Genomic DNA, 27995 nt, shown 5'->3' with positions numbered 1-27995 from the left:
AGATTCTGGAGACAGTCAACCAATATTAGTGTTTAGCCAACATTGGTTTTCAGGTGTTGCCATTCCTCTATGTTTAATATGGGATTCTAGAGACAGTTAATCTACAGTATATGAGTGTATTCCCAACTTTGGTCTTCAAGGTGTCTTGGATTTCAAACATGATGTTTTGGTGCTCATAACATAATCGGCTTTTCCTTAATCCCTCCTTATTATCCAACATTTTTGCTTATCCAACGTTTTGCTGGCCCATTTATGTTGGATAAGTGAGACTCTACTATACTATGATGATTTCTAAATGCTGTATAGGAAATCCAAGGCAGATTTAGAATGAAAGTTAAAGAGGAGCAGAGAATAAGCAAACAAAAAACTTGGGGATGGGGGGGAGCTCCATTCCATACAAGAAATAGTCTAATAAAGTTAAATTTAAAAGAAAGCTATTTGTTTAGATATTGGAAAGCCAGGATTAAATCCTCATTAATCTATGAAGCTTATCAAGAGGCTATGAGCAACCTGTTTTCCCTTGCCCTGCAGTTAGTCCATTTCATAGTCAATAAAATAAATATACAATGAAATGAATCAGTGACTATTACACTGCCCTAAAGCATAAAAGTTAGAGCATCAATGTGTTAAAAACAACAGAAGGAACATCAGGATTTCTGTTTTTATTCCAATCCCATCAACTAACACAAAATGACCTGGGACAAGTCTCTCAGCTGCAGTTCCTCCTTGCATTCATTCCTATCTCTACTAGTGGAGTATCAGAAGGTCTAATGTGACATATTTTGTTTGTTCTTGCTCTACGCAAACTGTTATTTTACTGTGTGAGTTAGAGGGGCATAGACAACAGACAATGGCCAGATGGTCTCCTCTGGTTCTGTGTTTCTATGGATAATGATTGCCCAAAGCCTTTCCCAAAGGGCTATCTTCATTACGTTCTAGATCAACTTTGTTAATTGGGCTTGGCCCCATGTAAGCCACCACAGGTCCCTTCGGGGAGATTGAGGCAAGATATAAAAATAAAGTTATTATTATATTATATTCTAGATACTGAACTGCTAAATTTTAGCTATGAGTTCTTATCTATAATGAATTCTCAAGTAAGAGTACTATCTGGAATAGGTTTTCAACTATGGTCATTTTGTATTACTAAAGGACTTTGAGCACTCCAAGCACACAGAGTTGCTACCTGTGATCCATGAGACATGGGAGGAGTAGGTCCGAGAGAGCCAGTTGGGGGAAACAAAGTTGTGCAGCCCCAGTGCATAGAGTCCAATCTCAAAGGCGCAGAGGTGGAGGTTGCGGTGGGGCCCCTGGTGGCCACCACTGGAAGACGGGTGAGTAAAAATGGAAGTACTGCTGTTTCCGCCTGCCTTTATGAGGACTGTCTTGGCCAGCTCAAAATAAAAGTGTGCAGCTGCCTCTGAAGGCTGATTTGGGACATGTGGTGCATGGCTTTCTGGCCGCCTGCCCTTATACCTGGAAAAAATAAAATATGTTTTTAAAGATGAACCTGATTCACATCTCAATCTAAAGTAAAACCAGATAAGGCAGTCTTGTGCTGTCCGGCAAGGATAGCAAAACTCTTGACACTGCAGACACTCTAACAAGGATATTCCATCAGGGATGGGCTACAGGGGGGAAGGTCCAAAAATTCAGGGGTGAAATCCCCCCTTTTTCCAGAAACAAATTTCAATTTTTCCAGCCAAAAAAAGGGAAAGTTTAGAGTCTTGGGAGGGGGGGATCAAATGCAATGTCTTCTCTTTTGGTGAATAATGTACTTACAACTTAGGATATTACTCACTCAGATTGTTAGGAATCATATAGGATTAAAACCTATATGAAGGTAACTCTATAGCAGTGGTCCTCAACCTGTTAGTCCCCAGGTGTTTTGGCCTACAACTCCCAGAAATCCCAGCCAGTTTACCAGCTGTTAGGATTTCTGGGAGTTGAAGGCCAAAATATCTGCGGACCCACAGGTTGAGGACCACTGCTCTACAGGATTAGATAAAAACAATTTCTGTACATACTGAAGAGATATATAACAAAAAGGAATGCAAAGATTTCATTGGGAGACATAAAGCAGGGTATAAATAAACATAATCATCAACATCATCATACAGATTGAGACGGTAATCTTTCAAAAACTGGGTTTGATTAGAGATCTGATACTAGTATTTTAAAGGATATGCTCATTGTTTACATATGACTGATTATGTAGGCAATTGATATGTACAATAGTACACTACTGAAAACTTAAATGGTTTAAATGTTGAGTTAAATTTGTATCTGTGCAGGCAATTGACCTTAAGACTGAATATATGAAACTGGTTGTGCTCAAATACTACATCTGCTTTTACTTATTACAAAGCTTGTGACTTCTGTTTTCATTGCTCCTAGTTCTCAGATGGCCAAGCGTAAGACATGTTTGGTTAGGTAGCATAGGCTTGCAACCTGTTAGAGACACACACATACCTAAGTCTCTCACATGCGTATATGTTTTTTTTTATGCCACAGGGGTTGGCTTCCCCTTTCTCCCACTGCAGTACCCCCAGACATCACTGAACATCCTCCAAAGACCCTGCACTGTCAATTCCAAGCTTTGTAGGAAGCCAAAACGCTTGCTGAAATGTCTGCCTATATCCCAGACACAAAATAATGACACCAGGACTAATATTTGCTCAGGTTCTTCAGAGGTCTCAGAGTTGGTGTAATCCTTTTGTGTCTGGTAATGGGGATGTAACTAGAGAAGATTCTGTAAACCTATCTGCTTCCCATGAAACACAGAATATCTATATGGAGCTAGGTTCTTGTGGGTTTTTTCGGGCTATAGAGCCATGTTCTAGAGGCATTTCTCCTGACGTTTCGCCTGCATCTATGGCAAGCATCCTCAGAGGTAGAGGATGCTTGCCATAGATGCCTCTACCTCTGAGGATGCCTCTACCTCTGAGGATGCCTCTACCTCTGAAGATGCTTGCCATAGATGCAGGCGAAACGTCAGGAGAAATGCCTCTAGAACATGGCTCTATAGCCCGAAAAAACCCACAAGAACCTAGTGATTCCAGCCATGAAAGCCTTCGACTCTATATGGAGCTTTCAGAAAGTGCTAAGTAACTTGGGAGATGGTTTATGGCTGAACCTTGTATAGGACCTGGTATGCTGAGCCATACAAAACTGGTCATAGTGTCCAGATGTTTTCAGCTCCCTCTTCAGTATAGGACACCGATTTACCATTTCTTATGTACCTAAGGCCTTTTATATTTTAAAATGTTTTAATTATACCAAACAATACAATTTAATAGTGATAAATTTTAAATAGAAATAGCTAAAGCTATAGAATCAATTTAGGGTTAGTGTAAAAAATATTCCATTTATTTCATCCCCCCCCCCCCCCATCAATTTTTCCCTTTAAAAAGAAGAAAATAATTTTAATTAATATTACAATTTTTAAAACCCAACATTAAAACTTTCTGGACATTTGGAGAGACAACAAAAACATCTTGATGCTCAGTCAAGACAGCTCCCTTCATCGGACTGGATGGATATCAAAATGGCTATGGTACAAAAATCTATCTAAGAGGGGGGCACACAATTTTGACTTGAATTTCTAGTTTCCAATTCTGAGTGGCTTTCTCATGGAGCCTTTGAACCACTATCTTCTTTGACATCTCTACCAATCCCTTCTATATCTTGAAAGGATGCACAATAATCCTTACCTGCCAACCTCCACAGTCTTTGCACGTGCTCCTCCGCTGGCTCTCCTGCTTCCACTGGAAGAGGAGGAACCCAATGAATCACTGGAAGAACTGCTGATGCTGTCACTATCCTGCCCTCTGCCCCAGGAAGTGGCTGCCCACCCTCCACGCAGGGGCCGCCGGCTGAGGGTTGGAGAGCTGTCTGAGGTGGTTTCTGGGGCACTGCTGTCGATGCTGGCCATTCCTGCAAGACCACAGGCAACAAAGGCAGGAAGTAAGCACATACATTATAGGCTGCATAGGCTTATCCACGTGTTACAAGCAAGATAGCTTTTGTAGGTTTGTTTGAATTTGTATCTAAGTCACAACAGGTATATTTTAAAAGGGTAACTCCAACCATTTGCCCCTTGTTTTGAACAGTATAGGGAAATGTGTTGTCAAAAGCTTTCATGGTCAGAATCACTGGGTTGCTGTGAGTTTTCCAGGCTGTATGGCCATGTTCCAGAAGCATTTTCTCCTAGAAAGCTTCTGGGACATGGCCATACAGCCTGGAAAACTCACAGCAACCCAGTATAGAGAAGGGTTAACACCTCGGAGATGTTTCTTTTGCTTTCAGTGCTCCTGTTTAGAAGATTTCATCTCACTTTCTGTCCCCGTGGCAAATGGATTTTGAAAAGTTGGGGATGTCCTGGAAACAAGGATTGATGCTAAAGCTTCAGTGGAGACACTTTTTCCCCATGATAACTCTTCCAGGAGTGAATTTCCCTTCCCAAGAGTAATTTCCTCTCACTTCCTGTTGTCTTACCCCCGTTTCTAACTAGGAGTAATGTAAGTCAGATGTGTGTAACTCAGGAACTGCCTGCATTACTATGTAAAGTATACATCATTTCATTTTTCAACAAACGGCCAAAATACATTATTTTAAAACATTGTGATGCAACTAGAAAAGGCTAGAGAGATGATGCAGCATGACTGTAAGAACCCAGGGAGACCAATTCAAATCTTCTCAAACAAGAATTCATCACATGCCTTTACAGGATCCAATATACAATACTTACTTGATTGACAGGGGTGTTATAAAAATTACCAAGGACGAATATAAAACACTTTCAGAACCATGAGCCATACTGTATATAAGAGAAAATATGATAGAGGGAATGGTGCTTTCAAAGAACCAACCTAAACCGTTAAGAGTATAAACAAGCTGGGTCATCTGAGACCTACTTTCCTGCCTTCATCTGAAGAGAAAGGAAAGGAGAGGATTTATGGTAATGGCATCCTAAACTGGTAACTCTCCCGGGGAATATTCACTTGCCAACTTCATTACTGTAATTTAGGTACCAGGCAAAAATCAAACCTGTTCTCAGACAGTTTAAAATATCCTACATGTCACTATCAATCAAGACTTTATTACGGTCCATGACCAGCACAGAGTGGAGCCCCCAGTGGCGCAGTGGGTTAAATCCTTGTGCCGGCAAGACTGAAGACCGACAGGTCGCAGGTTCGAATCCGGGGAGAGGCGGACGAGCTCCCTCTATCAGCTCCAGCTCCTCATGTGGGGACATGAGAGAAGCCTCCCACAAGGTTGATAAAAACATCAAATCATCCAGGCGTCCCCTGGGCAACGTCCTTGCAGACGGCCAATTCTCTCACACCAGAAGCGACTTGCAGTTTCTCAAGTCGCTCCTGACACGAACAAAAAAAATAAAAACCAGCACAGAGTGGGGCACAAACCCCCTGGGAAGGGGAAACGCAGTTCCCTAAAGAGGCAGGCATTAAAAGATTAGAAAATAGTTTTTTTTAAAAAACAATACCGTTTAAAGACACAGTTAACATAGCAGGTATGTCACTAGTGCATTTGCATGTTTTCATCTCGCAGCTTACATATTGTTTTATTTTGCAGGCTTCTCCCAAAATATTATTTATGAATATATATGAATACAGTATGACCCCAATCCTGGGGATATCTCCCCTCCCCCGCCATACTGGCATGTTTTAACAACTGTTTATTTAATGTTTTCTTTTAATAAATTTGTTGATTGTTCTTATCATTATGTTGGCACCGAATGGTGATTCCTGTGAGGCTGCCTGAGTTCCCCCTCGGGGATGAGAAGGGCGGCGTACAAGTATATGAAATAAATCAATATAAATACGTCATGTGGATACGCGAAACCACAAATAATAGTTATTCCTACTGAAATACACCGGAGAACCTAGAAAATGCCTAGAGATGATATATTGTCACGCATGGATGCATGGAACTGCAGATAAAAAGACATGTTTTAACTTGGTGCCAAAATAATATCAGCACTGATGATTGGGCCTCTAAGTGGAGAGTACTCCACAAATCTGGTGCCACTGCAGAGAAGGCCATGCTCCTTTTTACCTGTGTGTTTCTTTTTTTGTCTGACTGGTGAACCCCAGCATCTTCCATTGTATCCACCTCTGTTTCCAAGAGCTAGTCGGCTGGGAACTTTCCCTTCTTGTTTTAAAATGCTGGATTCCACAGAAGGCTCACAAAGGGATCTCTGTGGATTCTCTGGAGAAACACAAACCAGTCATTAAGAGCAGCAATAAAGTAGGAGAAATTTATAAATAGATGCCTGCCCGGGCTTGGATTCTTGACAAAGGAAATTTCAGCAGACAGAAAGTAGCTCTTTTATCCCCAGAAAAACCACAAACAATGAAATTTAGAAAATGGTTTCATGAAAATAAGGTAAATGCAAATAGCAAACATACAGAATATTTGTTTTGTTATGTTGTGCATTACTTTTGGAGTGACCCTCAAAACATCAAACATTTATTAATAACAGACCAGTATTTGCAAGGCTTGCAAAATCAGGCAATTCCCTTCCCCAGTGAACTTAGACAAGCCCCTACACTACAACACTTTAGGAAAGAGTTAAAAACTTGGTTTTTCCAGCCGGCATTTGATAATGCTTAAACACATCACTCAGCTCTACATTCTGTGCATTCAGTTGGACTGCTATATTATTACATGGATATTTTAATAGAGGTTATTTTAACCAATTTATATACTTGGTTTATGTAATGTATTATTGTTTTGATGTTGATGTATTTTATTTTATGTATTATGTATTTTGTGTATGACATCTTTGTGTGCTATTCTGTAAGCCATTCCGAGTCTCTATGGGAGATGGTGGTGGGGTATAAATAAAGTTGTTGTTGTTGTTATGGAGGACATTTTCTGCAGACTTGAAACACTGCATGCTGTTTCTAGCAGATTTATGTAAAGAGATGGCATTCAGAAACCTTTTATTGTTGCCAAACTTTTCATGGCTCCAACATTGAGCTAAGGGGAGCCTCTCTGAGGTTGGGGCCCACAACAGAGTTTTAGACAACCTAACAAACTGGAGCAAATACTCAGACAAATGTGGAAGAAAAACTGAAACCTTTCTCTTGGTAACTAAAAGGTAGCTGCTATTCTATGACAGACTGCTCATACCTTGCGTGCTCTTCTCCAAAAACGGTTCTGAAGGATTGCTCTGGACAGTAGCAGGTACTCCACTTTGTTGTGTGACTGACGCTCCTGGGAGATGCTGAATGGGTGCAGCTGACTGGGTAGCATGTTTGGAAGGAGACTTCTGGCTGGGAACTGTAGGCTTGCTGGATGAGTAGAATGAACTTATAGTCTGGGGTTTGTGTGTCTGACTCTCCCTGTCTAACAGTTTATCCAAAATCTTTAAAACAAAATAGGAGAACATGGGAATTAACAATTTAACAAGGGAGTTCTCAAATGATGTGGGAATTACATTTCTTACAATAAAAATACATTTAATCAGAAGGAAATTATAACTCAGGCCTTTTAGAAAAAGCACAAAGGAAACAAAGGAATTTCATTCTAAAAATAGGTAGTATACTCTGATGTTTTGGAACACAGTTCAAGTAATTGTACAATAACCTTCCCATAATCGTGGTCACTGAGTTTACTGCCTAGTAGTTGTAGTCCCAAAATATCTGGCGAGCACCAGATCATTCACTCAGTTTATAATCCATAAGAAATGCAAATACAAATGGAAAGATGGGAAGCAGACTATAATCAAAATAAAATATGGTTCATAATGTAAGTTATTACTACCACCTTCTTTCCCTTTAGAATTACAAGCCACAATAGGGAGTTTTTCCTCAAAAGCACAAAAACTATCCCCTCTTCACCATCTAGCCCTGCCAATCTGCCATGCGATCCTGCAGCTTGGTGGAATGACATATAAAATGCCCTTCAGACTTTTCATGCCACCTTGGAATACAAACAGTCACTCAGATATAGCCTATGCATATAGGCTGTAAACCATATTTGTGAAAACTGATCACTCCTTCTCTTAATTTACATCGGATATGCTGTAGGTTTTACTTATATTTTATTACTTGTTATATGGCAAGTTCAGTGTCATTTCAGTTAAAAAGAAAAATATTTTAACTCAGGCCACGAATCTGCCATAAAACACTGAAGTTTGATAGCACTAAAATTAATAACTAGGATGTTCATAATAGAGGAGTTAATCTACCATCACGTTAAACGTTATCATCATCATCATCATCATCATCATCATTATTATTATTAATTTATTTGCAGACCACTCTATCTCCCCAAATGGACTCAAGGCAATTTCCAACACATATGACAAACATTCAGCAAAAGACATATTAACAAATTACATCAAAATACACAAAACATGAACTTAACCCACATGTGCACTTGAGCCAAGTTCTCTGCCAGCTGGGATTCTTATGCTTTTGAAAAAGAATGGAAGATTTCTCAAACATGAATACTTTCAAAATAAAGAGATATTCATATTTTACACCTGGACCTGAGTACACCTAAGTGGCCAAGAGCTTCCTTAATGCCACCCCTAACTTATAAACATCGGAAACTCAATTTTCCATACATATTACTGGGAATTTAGGACATAGGCTTTAAAAAGAGGGTGTATGTGTTACATACTTTCTTTAGTTTCGATTGGTCATCTTTGTATGTGATCATCAGTGCTAGAGCCAGATCTCCCTTCTCCCTTCGGGTACCTTCACACAAAAGAGGGTGCTCAGCTTCACTCACAGTCGTTTTCATGCCTGGAAGGGAAAGAACAGAATTCAAATCTTCTTGCTATTTTAAATAAACTCTGAAGTTATAAATACTATGCTAAGGCAATAAATTGGTTTGGATTTCCCCATATACTTCATACAAGCAAGTAATGGCTGCTGTAGAGTCTGGTGATTTCTGCCATTTAAATTACAAATTCTATTTCCATTCTAGATGGCTTCACAGAGTGATGAAGGACATGTTCCCTTGTCAGTTTATTTATTTATTGTGTCAGGAGCAACCAGACCCTTGTCAGTGAGGAGTAGCTGGACAAAAACAGAAAGAAACTCAGTACTTACCAAGCGCAGCCACAGCTGCCTCAAAGCCAAGCTCTTCATCACCAGGCATTTCATTATTCCAGTTACGGCTTGGGGGTCTGGATCCTGTAGGAGAAACCACTGGAAAGAGGAAAGTTGACCTATTAGTCAGCTCTAGAAGAAACAATTATTTTGATTGGTAATCTTTTAATTTTAAATAACCGTTTGACAAAATCACTCTTGCCCAATCTAAACCTAGTTGGGGGGGGGGGGGATGCAGCAACATTTTCATCATGACTCCTAGATTTACTACCTTAAGTTTCTAGCTTGTATGGCTGTGGGGCCCCTTCTACACTGCTATATAATCCAGATTATCAAATCAGATAACCCACATCTGCTTTGAACTGAATTATAAGTCTACACTGCCATATAATCCAGTTCAAAGCAAATGATCTGTATTTTATATAGCAGTGTAGAAGGGGCCTAAGTGAATCCAGTTTTCTCACGGCTGAGTGTATGGTCTGTATATAGTCAGCCAGGACTCAAACAAGCAACTGCTTGCCTTTTATGAGAAAATCTCCTAAGATTTAGATAGAGAAACAGATGTATTACAGATATAGTGCATTTTACATCGTTCCACCGAGAATATGACCTGATTCTCTCTTGATCAGAAAATCATAAAAAGCTTTTTACCTGGAGTACACAGCACATCAAATATGAAGCTGGCCAGCATGAGAGGCAAGACAGGGCGATAATCACAGAGGGTTCCTTCCCTTAGCTCTTCAGCCCTTCCCCGAATAGTGTTCATCTCACTAGAGCCCAGGGGAATTTTCTTTAACAAGGCCACAATTTCAGACTCTTGGTACGCCAGCTTTACCTGTTTGATACATAGCAAGGAAGGAAAAAACTCATGGGAATTCACCAGAGAGATACCCTGTATATATGCTACTTATCAGTCAGAAGATCGTTAGCAGAAGATAGTAAGCAGACAGAGAATTAACTAGGGTGAGACCTTGTTAGGGTGCTAGCAGAAGATTACCCAGCACTGATTGAGTTTATGCATAACACAACCAAAGGAATTTCTAGAGATTGGTTTCTGGTTTCACCTTTATTTAATCTCAAGATTCTTAATTTTATCAGCAATGTCCCCTGTGTTTGGAATTTCAACTAGAAACTGGCTTTGGACAACATGCAAAGTCACTTTTGATTTTGAAGCACCTATCCATAATGTCCCAATGTCTTTCACCTTTGCTGCTAGGAGCACTCCACTTTGAATTTTATCTTTAAAATTCATTTTTGGAACTTGAAAAACCAAAAATACTGTCATAGTTCAATTTCAGCAAAGGTTTTTACAGTCCCGCTTTATATCTCTGCAAACAAGTTGTTAAAATGTGGATAAGATAGTGATACTGTTATGTGGATTTGTAACTAATTGAAAAATCAAAACCTAAGAGGCTCACTAAGCCTGGAGAGAAATTAATATTAGGATATGTTTGGGCTCTTGTCCTTGGCTGAGTGCTACACAGCAAGAAAAATAAAATGCACGAGGATGGACAAGTTCCGGCTTAACAACAGTCGCCAGAAGCTAAAGATTAGTCAACGTGATGCAGCAAACAAAAAGTTGCATCAACTTGATTACAATGTCTACATGGAGTCCAGCCTGAATCAGCCTTATCTAAAATGCATGGAACCAGATTGTTTTCAGATTTTGGAATACCTGAATTCTCATATGCAAGGGCTTTCTCTACTATCAGATCATTTTCCACACTTAAAACGACATAGCCAGGAAGGGAGAACCCATGAGACTTTCTCATTCTCTTTAAGCTGGATATAAACAATGTCTAATGAGATTGCTCTGCACTCACCTTTGCTGCTGTTTACAGGGCACCCATCCTATTCTGCCTTTGACCAAGCAGAAGCCAAGCATGGAAGTATCTAGGATATCTGCTATTTACAGGAGTGTTGTGGAAGCAAGAGTCCTTCCCAGCTCCCCCACCTTATTTTTCACTTGACAAGGGTCCTTGAGGAAAAACTGAGTGGGAGTCACACTACTCCCTCTTTCTCCAAGGTGGAAGTAGATAGCTGGCAGCAAAAAGTTTTGGAGTTTGGAGTGTTTTTTATGTATGTACTCAAACTAAAGTTTACTATTGTGCTTTAATCCAATGTTTATCTCCCTAACGCAAATAATTATTTCAACATTTCAATATTACATCTAGCTAAAAACTGCTTAAATTTTCCAGCTAGTCTTATTAAAGCTAGCTTCTTAAATATACAACAATGTATGTATTCTGTATGAATGTTCTTTTAAAAATAGGGGCGGGAGGAGGGACAGGGCTAACTGGATAATTTTGGTGTATTTATATTCAATGGAACATATTTATTATCACTAGAGAGGCAATGCGATGTAGTGTTTTGAATGTTGGGCTTGGGCAATAGGACATCAAATCCCAGTTCAGTCATGGAAACCTCTAGACAACGTTGAATGTGTCACACACTCTTAGCATCAGCAGGCAACAAGGGCAACTCCCTTTCAACAATTCTGCTAAGAAAGCCCTGTGAAAGGTTCATTTTAGAGTTGCCATAAATCAGAAATTAAGGCATTCAACTACAACATTTCATATAGTTATCTTTTTAAACATTTAAACAAATAGATAATCTTTGCATTAAATTAATTTTGCAACCTGCTTTAAAGCAAGCAGAGTAACTGAAGGTTACTAAAAATCATCAAAATTAACACCACACATACCTCCAAAGCCTTGGTAGAAGCTGGTGGCCTCTGGAGCTCCAGAGCAAACATGCCAATCTGAAAAGCTAGATTATGGTATTCCAGACGCTCACTCAGTACAGTTAATAGGAAAGCAGCTTTGGATAAAGTGTTTGTAGCCATCAATGTCTGCTTGGTAGTAGATACCTTGTTTTTCTTTCCCTGTGGGATGAACAGAGGATTCAGAGTTAGTTACACTTCATTTAAACTGAAATCACTGTAAACATTTAACTTTAATCTGAATTAAATCCAATGACTTTAATGGAATATAGTCAAAATAGCCCAGAGGTTTTCTTTTAAGAATATATATCCAACCCAATATGTTATGACCCAAGATACCCTAGATCAGGAAATCCCAACAGGATGGCTCCCCACAAGGGTCTGCCTCCAGGGGCAAATCAAGAATGGTCAACTTGGAAGACCCTGAACAGACTCAGAAATGGAGTAGGCAGATCAAAAGACAACCTTGTGCAACTGTAGAACAAACAACTCAATGCCAACATACAGTACACAAAAAAGCATAATACCTACATGTAACTATGAACTTAAAATCAATTAAAACCATTAAACGTAAGACATACATAAAATTTAAGCATTCAGACAAAGCATAAAATCATCCTAATATAAACATGAAAATCCCATGATCTGGGAAAACTTTGCCAATGCCTGAATACTAATGTAAACTGTACAGAGACAGTGAATCCAAATTTTAGTGGAGTATCTTTTGAAAGAAAGCAAGAGAGCAAGGAAGCAGAGCACAGAGGGCAGGTGAATATCCATGAATGCATGAATATATTCATGAATATCCATAGATTCCAAGCAAAACCATCCTTGTTTATTTCCAGCAAAGCACATCACAGGACAAAGAACATTTTTTGATCTATTAAGTGACACATGCTCTTCTATTGAAATAACTTGCAAAACAAATCTGTACCTTTGTTTGGGGCTGCTCCACCTTGAGATCAGGAGGATTGGCCAACAAGTCCTTTGCAAGCTCAACTGTGAGGCAACACGCTTCATTGCTATAACCATGAGCATAAAGAGCTTCTGCACAGGCAAAGAGGATCTGTAAATGAAGAGTTGCAGGAGATCTGATTTCCTTCAGCATGATCAACAGTGAGTTTAAGTGGACGGTGGTCAGTGATCTGCCTTGGGCAGGATTAGTCCACATGTATTTTAAACAACTTAAATCCTTCCAGTAGTGGAGAGAATTACAGTCTTAACAACACCACCTGAAGGAATAAAGGAGGAAGAACTTCTGCCCAAAGGAAGCACCAAAAGCCCCCAGTATAGGCCCTGACACAAGTACAGAGGACTGTTCAGCACAGTGGCTAAGAACATGAGCCACAAGCTTGAGACTTTAAATTCCACCTCAGCAACAAACTCATGGGGCGGATTTAGGTTTGCCATCATTCTGCAATATAGAGAGAATATAATATAGGGATACCATACAATGCTCTCTGTCAATAGAGGCCACTGGTCCACGTAGCCCAGTACTGCCTATAGTGGTCTTCCTTCTGATTTTTCCATGTTATGAAGCAGAAGCCTTTCTAAGTCCTGCTATCTATTATTCATGTTTAAATGAAGATCTGAACTGAATCTACAACCTTCTATGTACAAACCATGAGCTTCCCTATTGAAGTTCATGGTTTGTACTGCTAATGTCCTGTCATACAGGAGACATGGAGGAAAGGAAACCCTCAGACTATTCTAATGCTAACTAACTGCTCCTTGTTGAGGACTTGAGACTTGGGCAGTGTGGGGTGGGATTCCAACACTTTTAACATTAGCCTATTTTGTGGAGTTTTAGGAAACAATACTGAAATAACACCCAAAGACTCAAAAAGCTTTGTTTTTTAAGTAAGATGTAGCTGGAACACAACCTATTCCCTTTTTCCAAGACCAAATACTACACATAAATTAGGAGAAAAATGGCAAAATAATGAAATGTGAACAAAAACAATTCTTTGCTTTTTACCTTTTCAGTAATTATTCCATTGAGTAAGCAGTCCATCAAAGGCATACACATTTCCTAGAGCCACAACTATATTAAGACTAATATACAGACTTTTACAGATGGCTTATATCACAGGTGGAGAACCTGTGGCCCTCTAAATGTTACTGGAGCCTAAAGCCCATTAGACCCTGGTCACTATTTAAGAAAGGCAGGAGCTTCATTGCACCATCAGGCAGAAGGCCACAGATTCCTCATCCAATTCATATGCATTCCCCTTACCTCCATGCGGTTTTCCTGCTCCAAGGGCTTTATCCCAGCAAACATGTCTTGTTCCTCTTCTGTCCCTCCCTCAGCCTTCTCATCTTCTTCCTTAGTCACCTCCTGGGGATTCAGATAATACACTTGATAGTCATCTTCCTCCTCTTCTCCTCCAGCCGCTCCATTCTCCCCAACTTCTTTTGGCTTTAAACACATCCCACCAGTACTTTCATCTGGGCAAGGGACATCATCATCTCCGCTGCACACTTCTCCAACCGAGTCCTTGGGGTTTTTCTTTGTGGAAGGACTGCTCCTGAGGGTGGGCTCAGCTGCCTCAGAAAAATACACTCCACCATCATCTTCATAAGTATCTCTGTAGCTTCTGTTCAAGGGGCTATCTGGGAAACTGAATGTATTGCTAGCCTCTGCCCCGAGAGCCAAGCTACTGTCGTCTAAAGTCAATTCAGCCAAGTCTGGCTCCAGAGAGCTGTCCTCGCTGCTCATGCGACGCTTCCCACTGTGTTTGCTGGCCAAGTTCTTTCCCACTGGAAGCTTGCCCTTGTTCACTGCTGTTTTGTATGTAGCCTTATCACCTTCTGCTGAAAGTCGTCTCAGAACCCGCTGTGGGCCTTCAGACACAATTTTTCGCTTCCCAATGAGTTCTTTGGGGCGCACAGCTGGCTCCTGGGAGGCAAGGCGGGACCTCTCTCCAAGCTGCAAGCAAATACCTCCAGCATCTGTCCCATGAGATCTCCCCGCATCACAGAGTTCAGAACACTGTGTCCGACAGTTCCTCTGCTGGATGGCTTTCACCCAACAAAAGGAGTTCTTCTTGTCTGCACTACTATAGGTGATGCCTGGAATGGGATAGGCCTCCTCCCAGTTGAAGTAGCAAGCCTCCACAGCTGGCTTGAAGCCATAGAACAGTTTCTCAAGGGATTTCTTATGCTGTCCCCTTTTGACATTGTCTATTACCTTCAACTGCCACTGTCTTAGTTGCGTGCACAAGTCCCTTCGCCTTGGCATCATGAAAAAGAAGACATATGTGAAAGAAGCATATATGAGCAACAGAGGCAAAGAAAGCTTATTTGCCGTTTGCTCTCTATCAGGATTTGATTAATCTCACAACATTCTCACAATATTTTCTTTACTGCTGAGATTTGGTGACAATGGACGAGTTATTTAATGCTTATTCAATTGAAAACAGATTTAAGTTACGTTGTCATGCACTGGCCTGGAAGCAACTTTCCAAGGCCTCAGATATCTTTCTGAGCTCTGCTACTTGAGATCCTTTACTGGAAGAAGCTGGCAGTATGTGTGCAGTCTTATGTAGCTAACACAGAATATGAAGGGTTTGAATGATACTCTGTTACTCCAGTACATAGAGGTCTCTTTAAGTGAGAGACCAAGTGTCATAACTTTTCTCTGATTGGTAACCCCAAACTAAATATCCACATTAATTATATTTTTGAGACAAAAAGTTATAAAATAGAAGTCCATGAGAGCTCAGTATACAATATAATCATAGAAAATTACTTTATTTATATTTTGGATGAGCAACAACCTCAAACAAAGATATAAGGCATCAATACTTACAATTAAAATGGTAGATAAATAACAATTTATGGATTATTGTTAAAATTGAAAATTAAATAGGTTTATTAAGCATTATCTGACCCTACCGATGAGGGCTGATGGTTGGATCCAAGACAGCAAGCCTCCAAAGAACCACCATCTCATCACACATACTTGCACAAGCATGAGCAGCTACTTCTGACTGGCCATTGCTACGGCCAGTGTGCCCACTTGCACTGCTATGGGATGCAGATGTCCTTACACTATACCACCAGCCAGTTATCTGTAAAGAGAGGAAGATGACACATCAGATGTCTGAATTTCATTTTCTGAACATGCAATGATAGATTTATCTTTCTTTGATTAATAAACCTCTAATCTAATGAACCTACCACACTACTTCCAGTTGTTGCCATGTCGACAAAGACATTTATTACCAGGTTTTTTAGCATATCCCAGGCTTCTTTCACAACTACCATTCCCCTCTACTGACCCAATCAAATAGAACAGAGCAATCATTTTCATACACTACCTTAAGAATGTTGAGTTAGGAAGATTTAAAGTGTCTTAAATAAAAATAAAATAGCACCTGTTCATACGTCAAACACTGGTCTGTGAGGATCTCCAGAAGAGGGGCCGCATTGGTGTCCCGCCTCTTGAACATCTCCCGAACAATAGAAAGCAAGTTCCAGATGCCCTCCGGTTCCCTCCCTCTTAGGGGACGCAAAAGACAAGCCCATTCAGCAGCAGCTGGAGGCTCAGTGGAGGAGAGATACATAGAATTGACATCACTGTGGAAAGTGAAACAGGGCAGAATTTATTTATTTGTCATATTTATACCCCGTCCTTCTCAACCCCTAAGAGGACTCAAGGCGGCTTTACACACAGGCAACTATTCAATGCCATAAAAACAACTTACAATTAAAATAGACATTTAAATTAAGATTAAAATCAATAAACATCAAAACATGTAAAAACATTACATCCCTTATTAAAACCACGCCATCCAAAATCGTAATCCAGGGTCATTCCAGTAGTCACTGCACATATTCCACGTCCATCTATTGAATTACAATTATTCTCAGAAGGTTTTATTCTGAAGCCACGTTTTCACCTTCTTTCTGAAGGCTAGGAGGAAGGGGGCTGATTTTATATCACTGGGTGAAACACTGTCAAGGTAATACTCAATAACCACTACTGTTACTCCCCATGCTACTAACAAAATAAAAAGTTTAGCACTTTTTTGCAAATTAAAAAAAAGGATTAACACCATCTCCAAAATTTATGGTTGGTTATATACATAAACAACCCAGTCATCACACAAATTTGTACTAATGAGAAAATATTGTTTGTAGTTGAACTGACACTTTAATGACATTGTTATTTGGATGTTGGCAATTGTACTTTGACTCTGCAAGCTGCTATAAATAATTTTAAATATCATTTTAAATCATTTTACCTATTTTATGCATTTTGTTGCTCTGGTTTTTATGGTGTTCATATCTTTGTCTACATAATTATGTTTATTTAATTATTAATTTTATTTTTCTAGTTTAGTAATTATTAATTTATAATGTTCTTTTGCACTGTATGATTTATGTGGTTGTGTATTTCTGTTTTTTTCTCAAGGCATTGAATGGTAGCCTTTCTTTTTTGTCTGGAAGCCACCCTAAGTCCCATCAGGGAGATAGGGCAGCCTATAAATAAAGTATTATTATAAGACAAACATCAAAATATGATACAAGTTTAAGTAAATTAGCTTGTAATTCCAGTTGTTCAGACTATAGCTGTAAAGAGCCCTTCAGGGTAAAAAAAAATGCCAGTGTTATATTAAGAATCTTATCTACCAATATTAACTAATATGCCTCTTGTTTTCTATACACCTCAAGTGTTTCTTATTATAAATGAACCCTGACCTAAGAAATGAGCTTAAACTTAAGAGCTTTGGTTCAATTAAGCCACTGGCCTCAAAACTAACCTTGAAGGAACTCTTTGTACCTTGTTTACCAAGATTCATTGCATAAGATTTTCAGGAATGTTCTAAAGTGTACTGTCAATTCATATAGAACATTAGCCAGGCTTGCATTTCTCAAAGGGAAATAACAGTGCATTCTAGAATATACAAAGTAAGTTATGCTACAAGGGAAAAGTCTAGTCAAGATGAGCAAGGTGCCCCTATCCAACATTATTCATCTTTGAGCCCCAGAACACAATTTCCCTGCAATGAAAAGTGGACAAAAGATCCTGCTCTGCTCCTCAGCCTCAAAATGAAGATCTTAAAAAGAAAAATAAAGCCGAGAGCTAGAAATTTAACCGGTGGTAAGACCACAGTTTCAATCCAGGCAAGACAGAGAAGCTTGGCTACCTGAAGGCAATACAGTAACATCTACTTACTTGATCTTCTGGAGCCCTCTGAAACAACCTACACAGTGAGATCACATCTTCCTAGCCCTGTGATATTCTAATTATAGACATTTTTATAAACAGCTGCTCCTACTTTCTGGACTTATGCCTTTAAATTGCAGTAAGCATGGTCAATGTTAATAGTTTTCAAAGTTAATTTAAAATTGGTCTATAATAAAATAAATTTAATTCACAATTAATTTTAATTAATCTTTAAATATGCTTGAGTGTATTGGGGTTATGTGGAGAACCGATTCAGAAAATTGCATTGCATGAACTGCATCAGCTCTAGTTTCTTAGGCAAGATTATCATGATTTTCTATAGATGAGCAGATGAAGACTGGAATATGGCATATGTTCTGTATCTCAAAAATTGGAACAGATAGGGGAAAACCGGTGCTATTTTTAGAACCATGAGGTCAAATATTCCGAGAAATATGTCCAACACTGGAGGCACCAAAGTGTGTGTTGGCTAGTGTTAATTAAGATCAATTCTTTACTTCAGTGTGTCTGGAGAATATTTTTTTCTTAGCATTAAGAATGTTTATAAGACATTTATTTCCCATATTAAATAAGCATATTAATCTTTTTACCTATTTTACTTATCTCCACTTTTAAAAAATCTATTAGGTTTTTAAAAACCTAATTTTTATGCCTCTTCTTCCCAGAGTGTCATTTCCTCCCTGGAAAAATGAACTTATGTAACATACCATTGTATGAGTGGAGCTTAGCAAATTGAATTTGATCCAATTTTCTCACATGCTGACAATCCACCAACATATCATACTTCTCTTTGATACCAAAGACCCTCACAGAGTTTTCTCCCTTGGCAGAATAATAGGTTTCCTCATTTCAATAAGATGAGACACATTATTCCTCTCTGCTCCATTTTGGAAGCTTAGGATTCTTCCTCAGATAGTTGTTCCTAGTAATTACTTTTTGACAGTGCTAAAGGATTCTGAATGATTTCAAAATTTGGAAACTACAGTATGGGGCTTCCATAATCTCCTTAGCATAATTATGTACGTAATCTTTGTATCTATCTAGAAGCGAGCAGGAATATCAAATTAACAGATACTGTTAATTCAAATCAGAACTTAAAGAGCTGGGCATGTTTAGCCTGAAGAAGAGAAGGCTGAGAAGAGACATGATAGCCATGTATAAATATATGAGAGGAAGTCATAGGGAGGAAGGAGCAAGCTTGTTTTCTGCTGTCCTGGAGACTAGCATGCGGAACAATGGCTTCAAACTACAAGAAAGGAGATTCCACCTGAACAGGAGGAAGAACTTCCAGACTGTGAGAGCTGTTCAGTAGTGGAACTCCCTGCCCCGGAGTGTGGTGGAGGCTCCTTCTTTGGAAGCTTTTATACAGAGGCTGGATGGCCATCTGTCAGGGGTGCTTTGAATGTGATTTTCCTGCTTCTTGGAAGGGGGTTGGACTGGATGGCCCATGAGGTCTCTTCCAACTCTATGATTCTATGGCTGTCAGTTCCTAGCAAGTGAGTAGTAAACTAGCATGTTTCCGTCATACTGAATGATGGGACTTGTAATTTGGTGAGATGCTTTAGACGTCTATACTAGAAAGCACTGGGATGCTAGAACATTCTACACCACACATACAGTATTAACATATTACATCAATTGTCAAGCCAACTTAAAACTGCAAAGCCAGGTCAAACCTTCATTAAACAGTTCCAGTTATCCACAGCAAAATGTATTTCTGGACTCAAGTGCCTTGGCTGTATCTTCATGTACTATAAATCTAAGTCAATGCAGTGTTTCATATTTGTTTGGGGTAGTGGTAGCACAGGTGTCTCCCAAATGACTGTGGTAATCTTTGGGGGAGTTGCCAACCTCTGACAGTTGTGGGGTAGGGTTATTTGGAAAGCAAAATGGTGGTGTATGTTTTTACATTAAAAAACACTTTTCCACTACTTCAACTGCTTGATTTTGCAATAAAGACCTGGAAAACTCCCAACTGAAAGAAAAGCCCAAGAAAAAGGGGGCAAAAATAGGGAGGAGGGTGCCTAAACAACATTCCTAAACTCAAGAGTTAGGACAAGTGTATACTTCTTCGGAATCTCCAAATAGAAGATAATGGAATTCAAGTGTAGCTATGATTTTTTGGTTTCCCAAGGGCAGAAAGCAGATTTTGGAGAAGAGCAGCTTAGTCTCAATCAGCTGTGCCCTACTGCTATTGCCCATCTGCCACTGTCTGTGTGATCTCCTGAAATGGAGAAAACCCATTTAAGACCAGCCCCCAAAATCAGAATTGGACCCTGTGACAGCACAGATGCAGGATGAGTTTTAAAAGTGCTTGACCAAAGACAACTTGCAGTCCACTTGCTCAAATAAAGGCTAGTTAACCATGGCTCATTGAACTATTAATTTTTTCTCCCTGCCTAGAACTGTAAAAATTGGGATATCGAACCCTTGATAGGTCATGACAAAAGCTTAGTGGTTATATTTACTGTGATGGATCACCCACAATAGAGAAGGAAGAAGAAAGTTTACCTAAAGACAACAGGAGAAGGACCACAAAATTTGTGGAGGGTTTTCTTTATGTTATCACTTAATGTAGATTCATCCAAGTACCAGGTGCTTTGATCTGATGCAGAGGGACCAGCAGTGGGATCTTAAGAAAAGAAACACATACATTTTTGGAGTGCAAAAGTTTCTCACTACTCAGGGTTGCAAGCAAAACAGTGAGTCTTGTGTTTATTCTAGAAAGGAAGCTCTCGTCCTAAATATATTTAGAAGTCTGAATATATTGTAGTCTTTTACCACTGGGTACATCACAGTGAATTCAGGCAACTTTCAATAATGTCTCTCTTCTCATCACTTACAAGCCAACAACAGTTTGTGATGCTTGTGCTTAATGTGATGGTGCCTGGCAATATATATTACATGTAGTAACAGTCATTTCAAAACCAAATAATATTTTGATATCTGGGAGCAACTTATTTGTTATTTTATTTTATTTGTAGTCTGTTTTCTCAAAAAGACTCATAAATTAAAATGTAGAAGTCCATTAAGGTTACCTGGCGCCCCACAAACAGTGTTGATAGCAGTAGACTGGGAAGACAGTAGTTCATCCAAAAGGCGCTGAGCAGTAGGAAGGATCTAAATATAAGGAAGAAATTTAATGTTGTTTTAATAACAAAGCTAACCTCAAAGAAACAATACTACCTTTCAAAGTTTTAAAACTGACCACCAAATGAAATCATTAGAGTCAAGTTTAATACTGCCACTTCACCTATTTCCCAAGCAAAAATGCATGCTACTTTTTACCCAACTAAATATGTTAAAAAACCATTCACAAGCATTCCTTGTTATATCATTCACACAATTAGTATAATTTGATGTCTTTGTTAATTCTAGAAAAGGTCAGAGTGGTAGTTCTCAGCAAAAGTAGTTTTCACATATAAAATGAAAAAGATCTCCTTGTTAATAATAAAAAAATAAAAATCTGAGAAATTGGCAAACTGTGCAGCTTTTACTGTTTTTAAAAAACCCAGCCAGGTCAGAAGAGATGTTAGGCTGTAAATTAAAATCTCTACAATGGAACTGATCTGCTCAATATTTCAATTTATATTTATTTTAATTATTATAGAAATGTATATCCTGCCTTCCCAAATATGTAAACATAACTCAAGATGGTTTAAAGTAGGTAAAAACACAACAATAAAGCATGACTCTACAGAATATAACTTCTAGATAGAGGCTGGAACCTTGTTCTGTTAAAGTAACATATTCATATGCCTTTTACTTTAGAAAAATATTTTTATTATTTTCTTCTTGATTTACAATACTATACTTCAGATGTAGAGAAATGGCCCCAAATCCACCAGGTTTACTTCAAATAATCAATGCTATAGAAGTAATGAGTAAGCATTACTTGTTACCTAAAATAAAACCATCATCATCAATAATTACATTACTTTGTTTAAAAAAAGTCATTTTGCTCTCATCACTTGTAAAAGACATACATATTCTCTCCCACCCTCCAATCATTTTTGCACTGTAGAGAGTGAGGGTGTGAATGAATGAATAAGGCACATAGGATAAGGCAAGTTTTCTAATTAAATATATTAATTCCAACTGTCAATAAATTAAGATGAAATCTACTATATTGTCTTTTTCCAAAACTGGAAAGGTCTAAAATGCAGAAAACTGGGGATTACAATGATCAGTTGTGTGGACTGGGCTTTGACTCTACATTTCCAAAGGTTCTTTTAGCTACACCATTCAAAAACACAGCCTTGTGGGTGGATGCCCCAATTTGTGATGGTACACATAACACACTGATATTACAGATTGGTTCCATACTTGCTACATTGGCCTGTGTTTTTGAACTGTGATTTTAAACTGTTTTCTAATATATTTTTAGTAACCGCTTCACTTGGGAGCTGTGTTTCCCCTTCCAGGGGTGCTTGTGCCCCACTTTGTGCTGGTCAGTGAATGTAATAAAGTTTTGTATTGACATACTGAAAAAATTTAAAATGTCCATCAGTTAAAAGCTTTGGGAATTTCTAGTACAGGATCTAAAAGGAGTTAAAATTCAACTCTCTTTCCCTTGACAACCCCACAGTTGACAGTGCATGTTTAATGCTTTCATTTTCCAGTTATCTGTCTGGATTTTTGGAGGGGGTGTACTCTTGTTGCTGGCCCAGTTCTTCTGTTGGCAATTTTGTTTTTGTTTGTTTGTTGTTTAGCTGCCAATATTTTTATTGTATTAATTCATCCCAATTTAAATATATTTAAAAGTCTGCCCCCCAGTCTCTATTCTACTGGAAATATAATTTTAAGCAGGGTAAAGATAGAAACTCCAACAAGATTTTTTCATATTTTGTTCCACTGTAATTGTTAAAACAGATAAATTGAGTATTCCACTAAAGAGTGACTAAAGCTTGAGATCAAAGCTATAAAGCAGTATCCAAATAAAATGGATAAGTAAAAACATCTCATTTTTAAGTCAGCCAGACACACTATTTATGAATGAGAATTATATAAAAGTCTACACACTGGCAATTCAGATTGTTTCTTAGAGAGTCTTCACTTACCTGTTGGGGGAGTTCACTTATGAGGTACTGTGCAAATTTCTGCAGCTGATCTCTCTGAAGTCGAGACAAGGATTCTGAGACCGGTGCTCTCAAACACACTGCAGATGCCTAGAAAGAGATGGCAGGGCAGAAAGAGTAATGTTTAAGGTTGTTGTGCACCTTCAAAACATTACAAACTTATAGCAACACTAAAGTGACTCTATCATGTGGTTTTCTTGGCAAGATTTGTTCAGGGGGGATTTGGCAATCTTCCCCCGCTTAGCCTTAGTGAATGTGACTTCCCTAAGGTCACCTAGTACATTCCCATGGGTGCAATCAAATGCTTTGAATGCTCAATTATTTATGCAACCAAATGTCAGTCATAGTTGAAGGCTTACATTGTGTATCCGGAAGAGACAAAGCGCTACAACATGGGCACACCATTTGGCCCCAGCTCCACAAGTACAGCTACATGAGGTGATCCTGCATCTGTCAAACATGACTGCCACATTGTACGCTCCTTTTGGTGGCACCATTTGGGGAGGCACCACTGTAGCACTCAGGTGGAAACCTGGTGGAGAACAGTCAACAGTTAGTGACCTGCTTGGAAGGATGGAACTGTAGTTTTCTACAGATATAAAAGATCTACTACAACTCAAGCCTATTATTAACAGACCAATTATAACACCGCCATCTATGTTACTGAAATCTCCTTGTTCCAACTATTTTTAGTGGGCCACAGCAGCATTTAAATACCAACGATCACTTCTACTTAGGAAAAAAAATAACCTTGCAAAAAGGTATGTTCAACAACAAATGTAATCTGACTAGGGGGTCCGCATTAAAGTTTAAAATTAGATTCATTCAGAGTAATAGTTCTTTGTGGGACCCTGAAAGCACTTTAACTTTGTATACATATTCACCAGACTGGTTTGCATGAAACATTAAACAGTATTTGACCAAAATCATGAAAAGTCATTCCTCTGCCAAATTGAGAGAAGACTCTGGAGCAGGCATGAGCAAACTTTTCTGTCTTGGGGCTGCATTGAGGGCCTAGTTGGGAGGACCGGGCCAGGAGGGAGGGGAGTCAGGCTCACGGTGGATGGAGTGGGCCTGGGAGAGGAAGGGTCTGGAAGAAGGTGGGGCCAGGAAAGGGCCTGGGTCATCCCCAGATTGTTCTTCCAGCAAAAGGACGGGGCTGCTCACCCTATCCTTATGCTGGGATGAAGGCGGGACATGTGGTGGCTGCCCCGATCTTCTCCTCTGATCCTCCTCCCCCAATCCTTGGGTTGTCCTTGAGACACACAGTAGCTCCAGAGGGCCTTCAGCTACTATGTGCTTTATCCCCCATCTTTTTGGCACAAGGATGCACCAGGCCACCATGTCCTTCTGCCATGATGCCAAGGAAAATAAGGAGCGCCTGAGGTAAGCACCCAGGGAGTTGCATCCACTCCTTCATACCACTGTGAAACAGACTCAGTCAAAAAATTCACAACTCAGGACCTTCTCCCCATGCCCTGCAATTCCAAATGAATGCTGCAATGCACAGCTGCAAGCAGTTGAAACAGCAAACAAACCAAGCTAATACAGCTGTGCCCAGAAACCTCTCTTCCTAAACCGTCTTCAAGAGATATTTTAATATTTTAGCTATGATTTTAAGTCTTATAAGAATGAATTCAAGATAGTCAAATGATAAATTCATACCTATCTGCAATGGGTCCTTAACAGCCCTCATCCGGAAGAGCTGCTCACCTCTCTGGAACTCATCTGCACTGCCATTTGCCAAACAGGAGTACAGCCTAAGGAAAGAAAATGGCCCTATTAGAAAAGCAATCCTCTGTGGTTACAAGCTGCACTGCATTCTACTTCAATAGTGACCCAGAGCACGTCAATCTAAATCAAGCATGTGCTTTTTGTACAAAGATTATAGAGATAGAAGTTTTATAAAGACAGACAGGACAATGATAACAGATGCAAGAGGGGGAGCAAGCCACTAGAAGGCAAAGAGTGTTTTACTTGGACAGGTCTTCAACAAATATCGTATGTTCTGATATTTGAAAAGGAATATAATCAACTTTAATTGTTTATTTACTATTAATCTGGCACAGTTAAACTGTTTTAATCATCTGTTTCATTCAGTCTGTATTTTAATATGTGTAATTTTATTGTGTTATATGTGTTTTAAAGTATGGTATAAGCCATACATCCCAATCTTTTGGGCATGCTGAGATATAGTGAAATAAATGATTAACTTATCCCTAAATCAGTGGTTCTTAACCTGTGGATCTCCAGAAGCTTTGGTCTTCAACTCCCAGAAATCCTAACAACTGGTAAACTGGCTGGGATTTCTAGGAGTTGTAGGCCAAAACACCTGGGGACCAACAGATTGAGAACTACTGCCCTAAATGCTCTTGTAATCAAAGGGATTTATATCTTTGTTAGATCACGTTTCATTTTGTTAAATCCCACTTAGTCCATTACTGACTCTAGACACCAGAATTCCTCTCTTGGTAAGAAGAAAGACAACTGACTGTTATCTGCAAACTGTTGACGATAAATTCCAAACTATTGAATGACCTCTCCTAGAAGTTTGATACATACAGCATGAAAAGAAGAATATATCTTTTCACAATATCACAAGCCATAAGTGAGGAGTCAAAGTTGTTGGCTTTGGGGAATATTTGCAAAAAGGAACGGAACCACCATAATGCACTGCTCTCAAAGGACATTTAATCAGCTACCAAGTTTGCAAAATTTGTGGGGGGGTTTTTTAATCTGTTTGTTTGTTTTGTTCTGTTAGAAATGTAATACAATGTTCTGGTTGCGGATGACACAATAAATAAAAATAAACTGCTCTCAAACCCCATCTCAGCCAGACAATTGTGAAGTATATCAAGTTCAATATTACTGAAAATTACTGAGAAGTCTTGTATTATTATTTACATTCCCTTTTTTAATTCTCAACATTGATGGTTCACCATGACAAGCAAGACTACTTCCATTCCATCATCGTGTCTCAAACTGGAATTGAATGAGTTATGACGATGTGTATTATCCAGAATGACCTGTAATTGAAAGGTCTTCAGGTATCCAAGCAAGCACTACTCTGTGACATTTTTGTTGTTTCTAAAAACAGTATTTTGTTGTTGTGTGGCTTCAAGCTGTTTTCAACTAATGATGAACCTATCAAGCAAGAAGACAATACCTGATATCTTCTTCATTTTCTGGAAAGCTCCAAAAGGCAATACGAAGTTGTAGCTGTTCAGGCACAGGTGGGTAAACTTTCTCCACCACTTCAAATGGAATGTGAAATGCAACCTGTTTTGCAGAAAGTTCCACCAATGGAATCACGAGCCCATCTAAAACAATATGGAATATCAGATAGTGTTAAAACAGTATTCAATCAAACTACAAATAAAGTTCTTATCAGGACATTTCATGTTCTCCTTGATTGTAGACAGTTTTCTGGAATTTACTGTAGATTGTGGCTAGTGTCTAGCATCAATGGAGTAAGAAACCAAGCCCATAACTTACGAACCATTTGTATTATATTCTGCCCCCCTTTGTGTTTAATAACTCCCTGTCTCAGAAAAACATATTAATTTGTTTAAATTTAGTACGCATTACGTGTTATCTGTTCATTTTACCTATGATTTTTTGGTGAATTTTTAATGTTATGTGTATTTTTGCTGTTTTAGCGGTGCACGCCGCTTTGAATCCCACCCAGGGGAGAAAAGTGGGATAAAAATAAATAAATAATACCAATACAAAAAGGTCAACTAATCTCTAGATACAATATTCTTTGATCCACCAAAGTAGATTCTATGTCAACTTCAGGATTTCCTTTTGTAGGTATGGAATTATGAAGATTCAGGTTTTAGTTCCCTATAAAATATTAAATTAATTGGGTGGTTTTACTCACTCCAGCTTGATTTAGTCAGACGATCATGAAGATGAAGGAAAGAAGAGATGCCCCATATACACTCACTTGAGCTCCTTGGAGAAAAGGGAGGCTCTAAAAACAATGCAACCTCCATATTAGCAGGATACATCCCAAGATCCCCTACAGATACCTGGAACTGTGGTTAATGGTGAAACTATATTTTGACTGGACTTGAGCCACAGTTATACCACAGAACCACACTGGGGGACCTGGCAAGGCCCACAAACACTTTTTGGGAGGTTTATTTTTGGAGCCTTTGTAAATAAAACCATGGCTATTGAATCTATTGATAAGGTATAAATCAGGCATCCTCAAACTGTAGCCTTCCAGCTGTTTGAGCCTCCAATTCCCAGAAGCCCTAGCCAGCTTAAGTCAGGAATTCTGGGTGTTGGCAGCCTAAATAGCTGGAAGACCACAGTTTGAGGATACCTGGCATAATTGCTGTGCTTCTATGCATATCCATAGAATGACTATGGATATCCTATGTTTTATTGTGCTTTATTTTGGCATAATTTATTTAATAGTTCTAAATAATCTTCCTACATTACATATTACCTAGGAACTGCTACATTTTGTTACCCTATATGATTTGGAATCAATCTGCCTAACAATACAGTTACCATTTGGATTTTCTAGCTCATATCCTTCCCACTTCATTCCACATCCTTGTTTACGGTTCCATAGAATGGTATCAAGAAACAAAGGAAGTTCAATGTAACTCTCAACAAAAGCTAGCATTCATTTAAAAGAATTCAGCACTTTTGGAAAAGCTATATTCACAGATATGTGTTGAGTCAGCAAAACATGTGGACATATTTGTAACACAGAGGGTGGCATCCTGTTTGTAATAAATGCAGATGTAAATCCTCCTTACACTTAAGTGTGTGTGTGTGTCATTGCGAAGACTGGCATTCCCTTTTACCCTCAACAACCTAAACCCCTCGCCCACTGCCCAGGCCCAACTCATTGTGTTGCAACAGTATCTTCACCACTACGTTGCTGGTGA

At 39.0% G+C, this 27995-nt stretch overlaps 1 protein-coding gene across 2 annotated transcripts in view; it reads right to left on the bottom strand.

The window, feature by feature from the left end:
• ZSWIM8 (zinc finger SWIM-type containing 8) overlaps positions 1-27995 on the bottom strand; it is a 48664-nt gene that overhangs the window by 15949 nt on the left and 4720 nt on the right. For both annotated transcript variants that reach the window (XM_060769172.2, XM_060769173.2), the window contains exons 2-19: positions 26252-26405; positions 24751-24845; positions 23445-23617; positions 23068-23175; positions 21046-21127; positions 20519-20639; positions 16191-16392; positions 15709-15884; positions 14048-15044; positions 12746-12877; positions 11794-11973; positions 9741-9924; positions 9090-9188; positions 8656-8780; positions 7159-7393; positions 6079-6231; positions 3714-3936; positions 1187-1476 (exon numbers count right to left, since the gene is read on the bottom strand). In XM_060769172.2, coding sequence (XP_060625155.2) covers positions 1187-1476; positions 3714-3936; positions 6079-6231; positions 7159-7393; positions 8656-8780; positions 9090-9188; positions 9741-9924; positions 11794-11973; positions 12746-12877; positions 14048-15044; positions 15709-15884; positions 16191-16392; positions 20519-20639; positions 21046-21127; positions 23068-23175; positions 23445-23617; positions 24751-24845; positions 26252-26405 — 3729 coding nt within the window. The remainder of the gene's footprint in view (positions 1-1186; positions 1477-3713; positions 3937-6078; positions 6232-7158; positions 7394-8655; positions 8781-9089; positions 9189-9740; positions 9925-11793; positions 11974-12745; positions 12878-14047; positions 15045-15708; positions 15885-16190; positions 16393-20518; positions 20640-21045; positions 21128-23067; positions 23176-23444; positions 23618-24750; positions 24846-26251; positions 26406-27995) is intronic.

This window comes from Anolis sagrei, chromosome 3, assembly GCF_037176765.1.
Source record: "Anolis sagrei isolate rAnoSag1 chromosome 3, rAnoSag1.mat, whole genome shotgun sequence".
NCBI classification, from domain to species: Eukaryota; Metazoa; Chordata; class Lepidosauria; order Squamata; family Dactyloidae; genus Anolis; species Anolis sagrei.
Note: the sequence above shows the minus strand (reverse complement) of the source record. Positions and strands in the feature narration are given on the sequence as shown.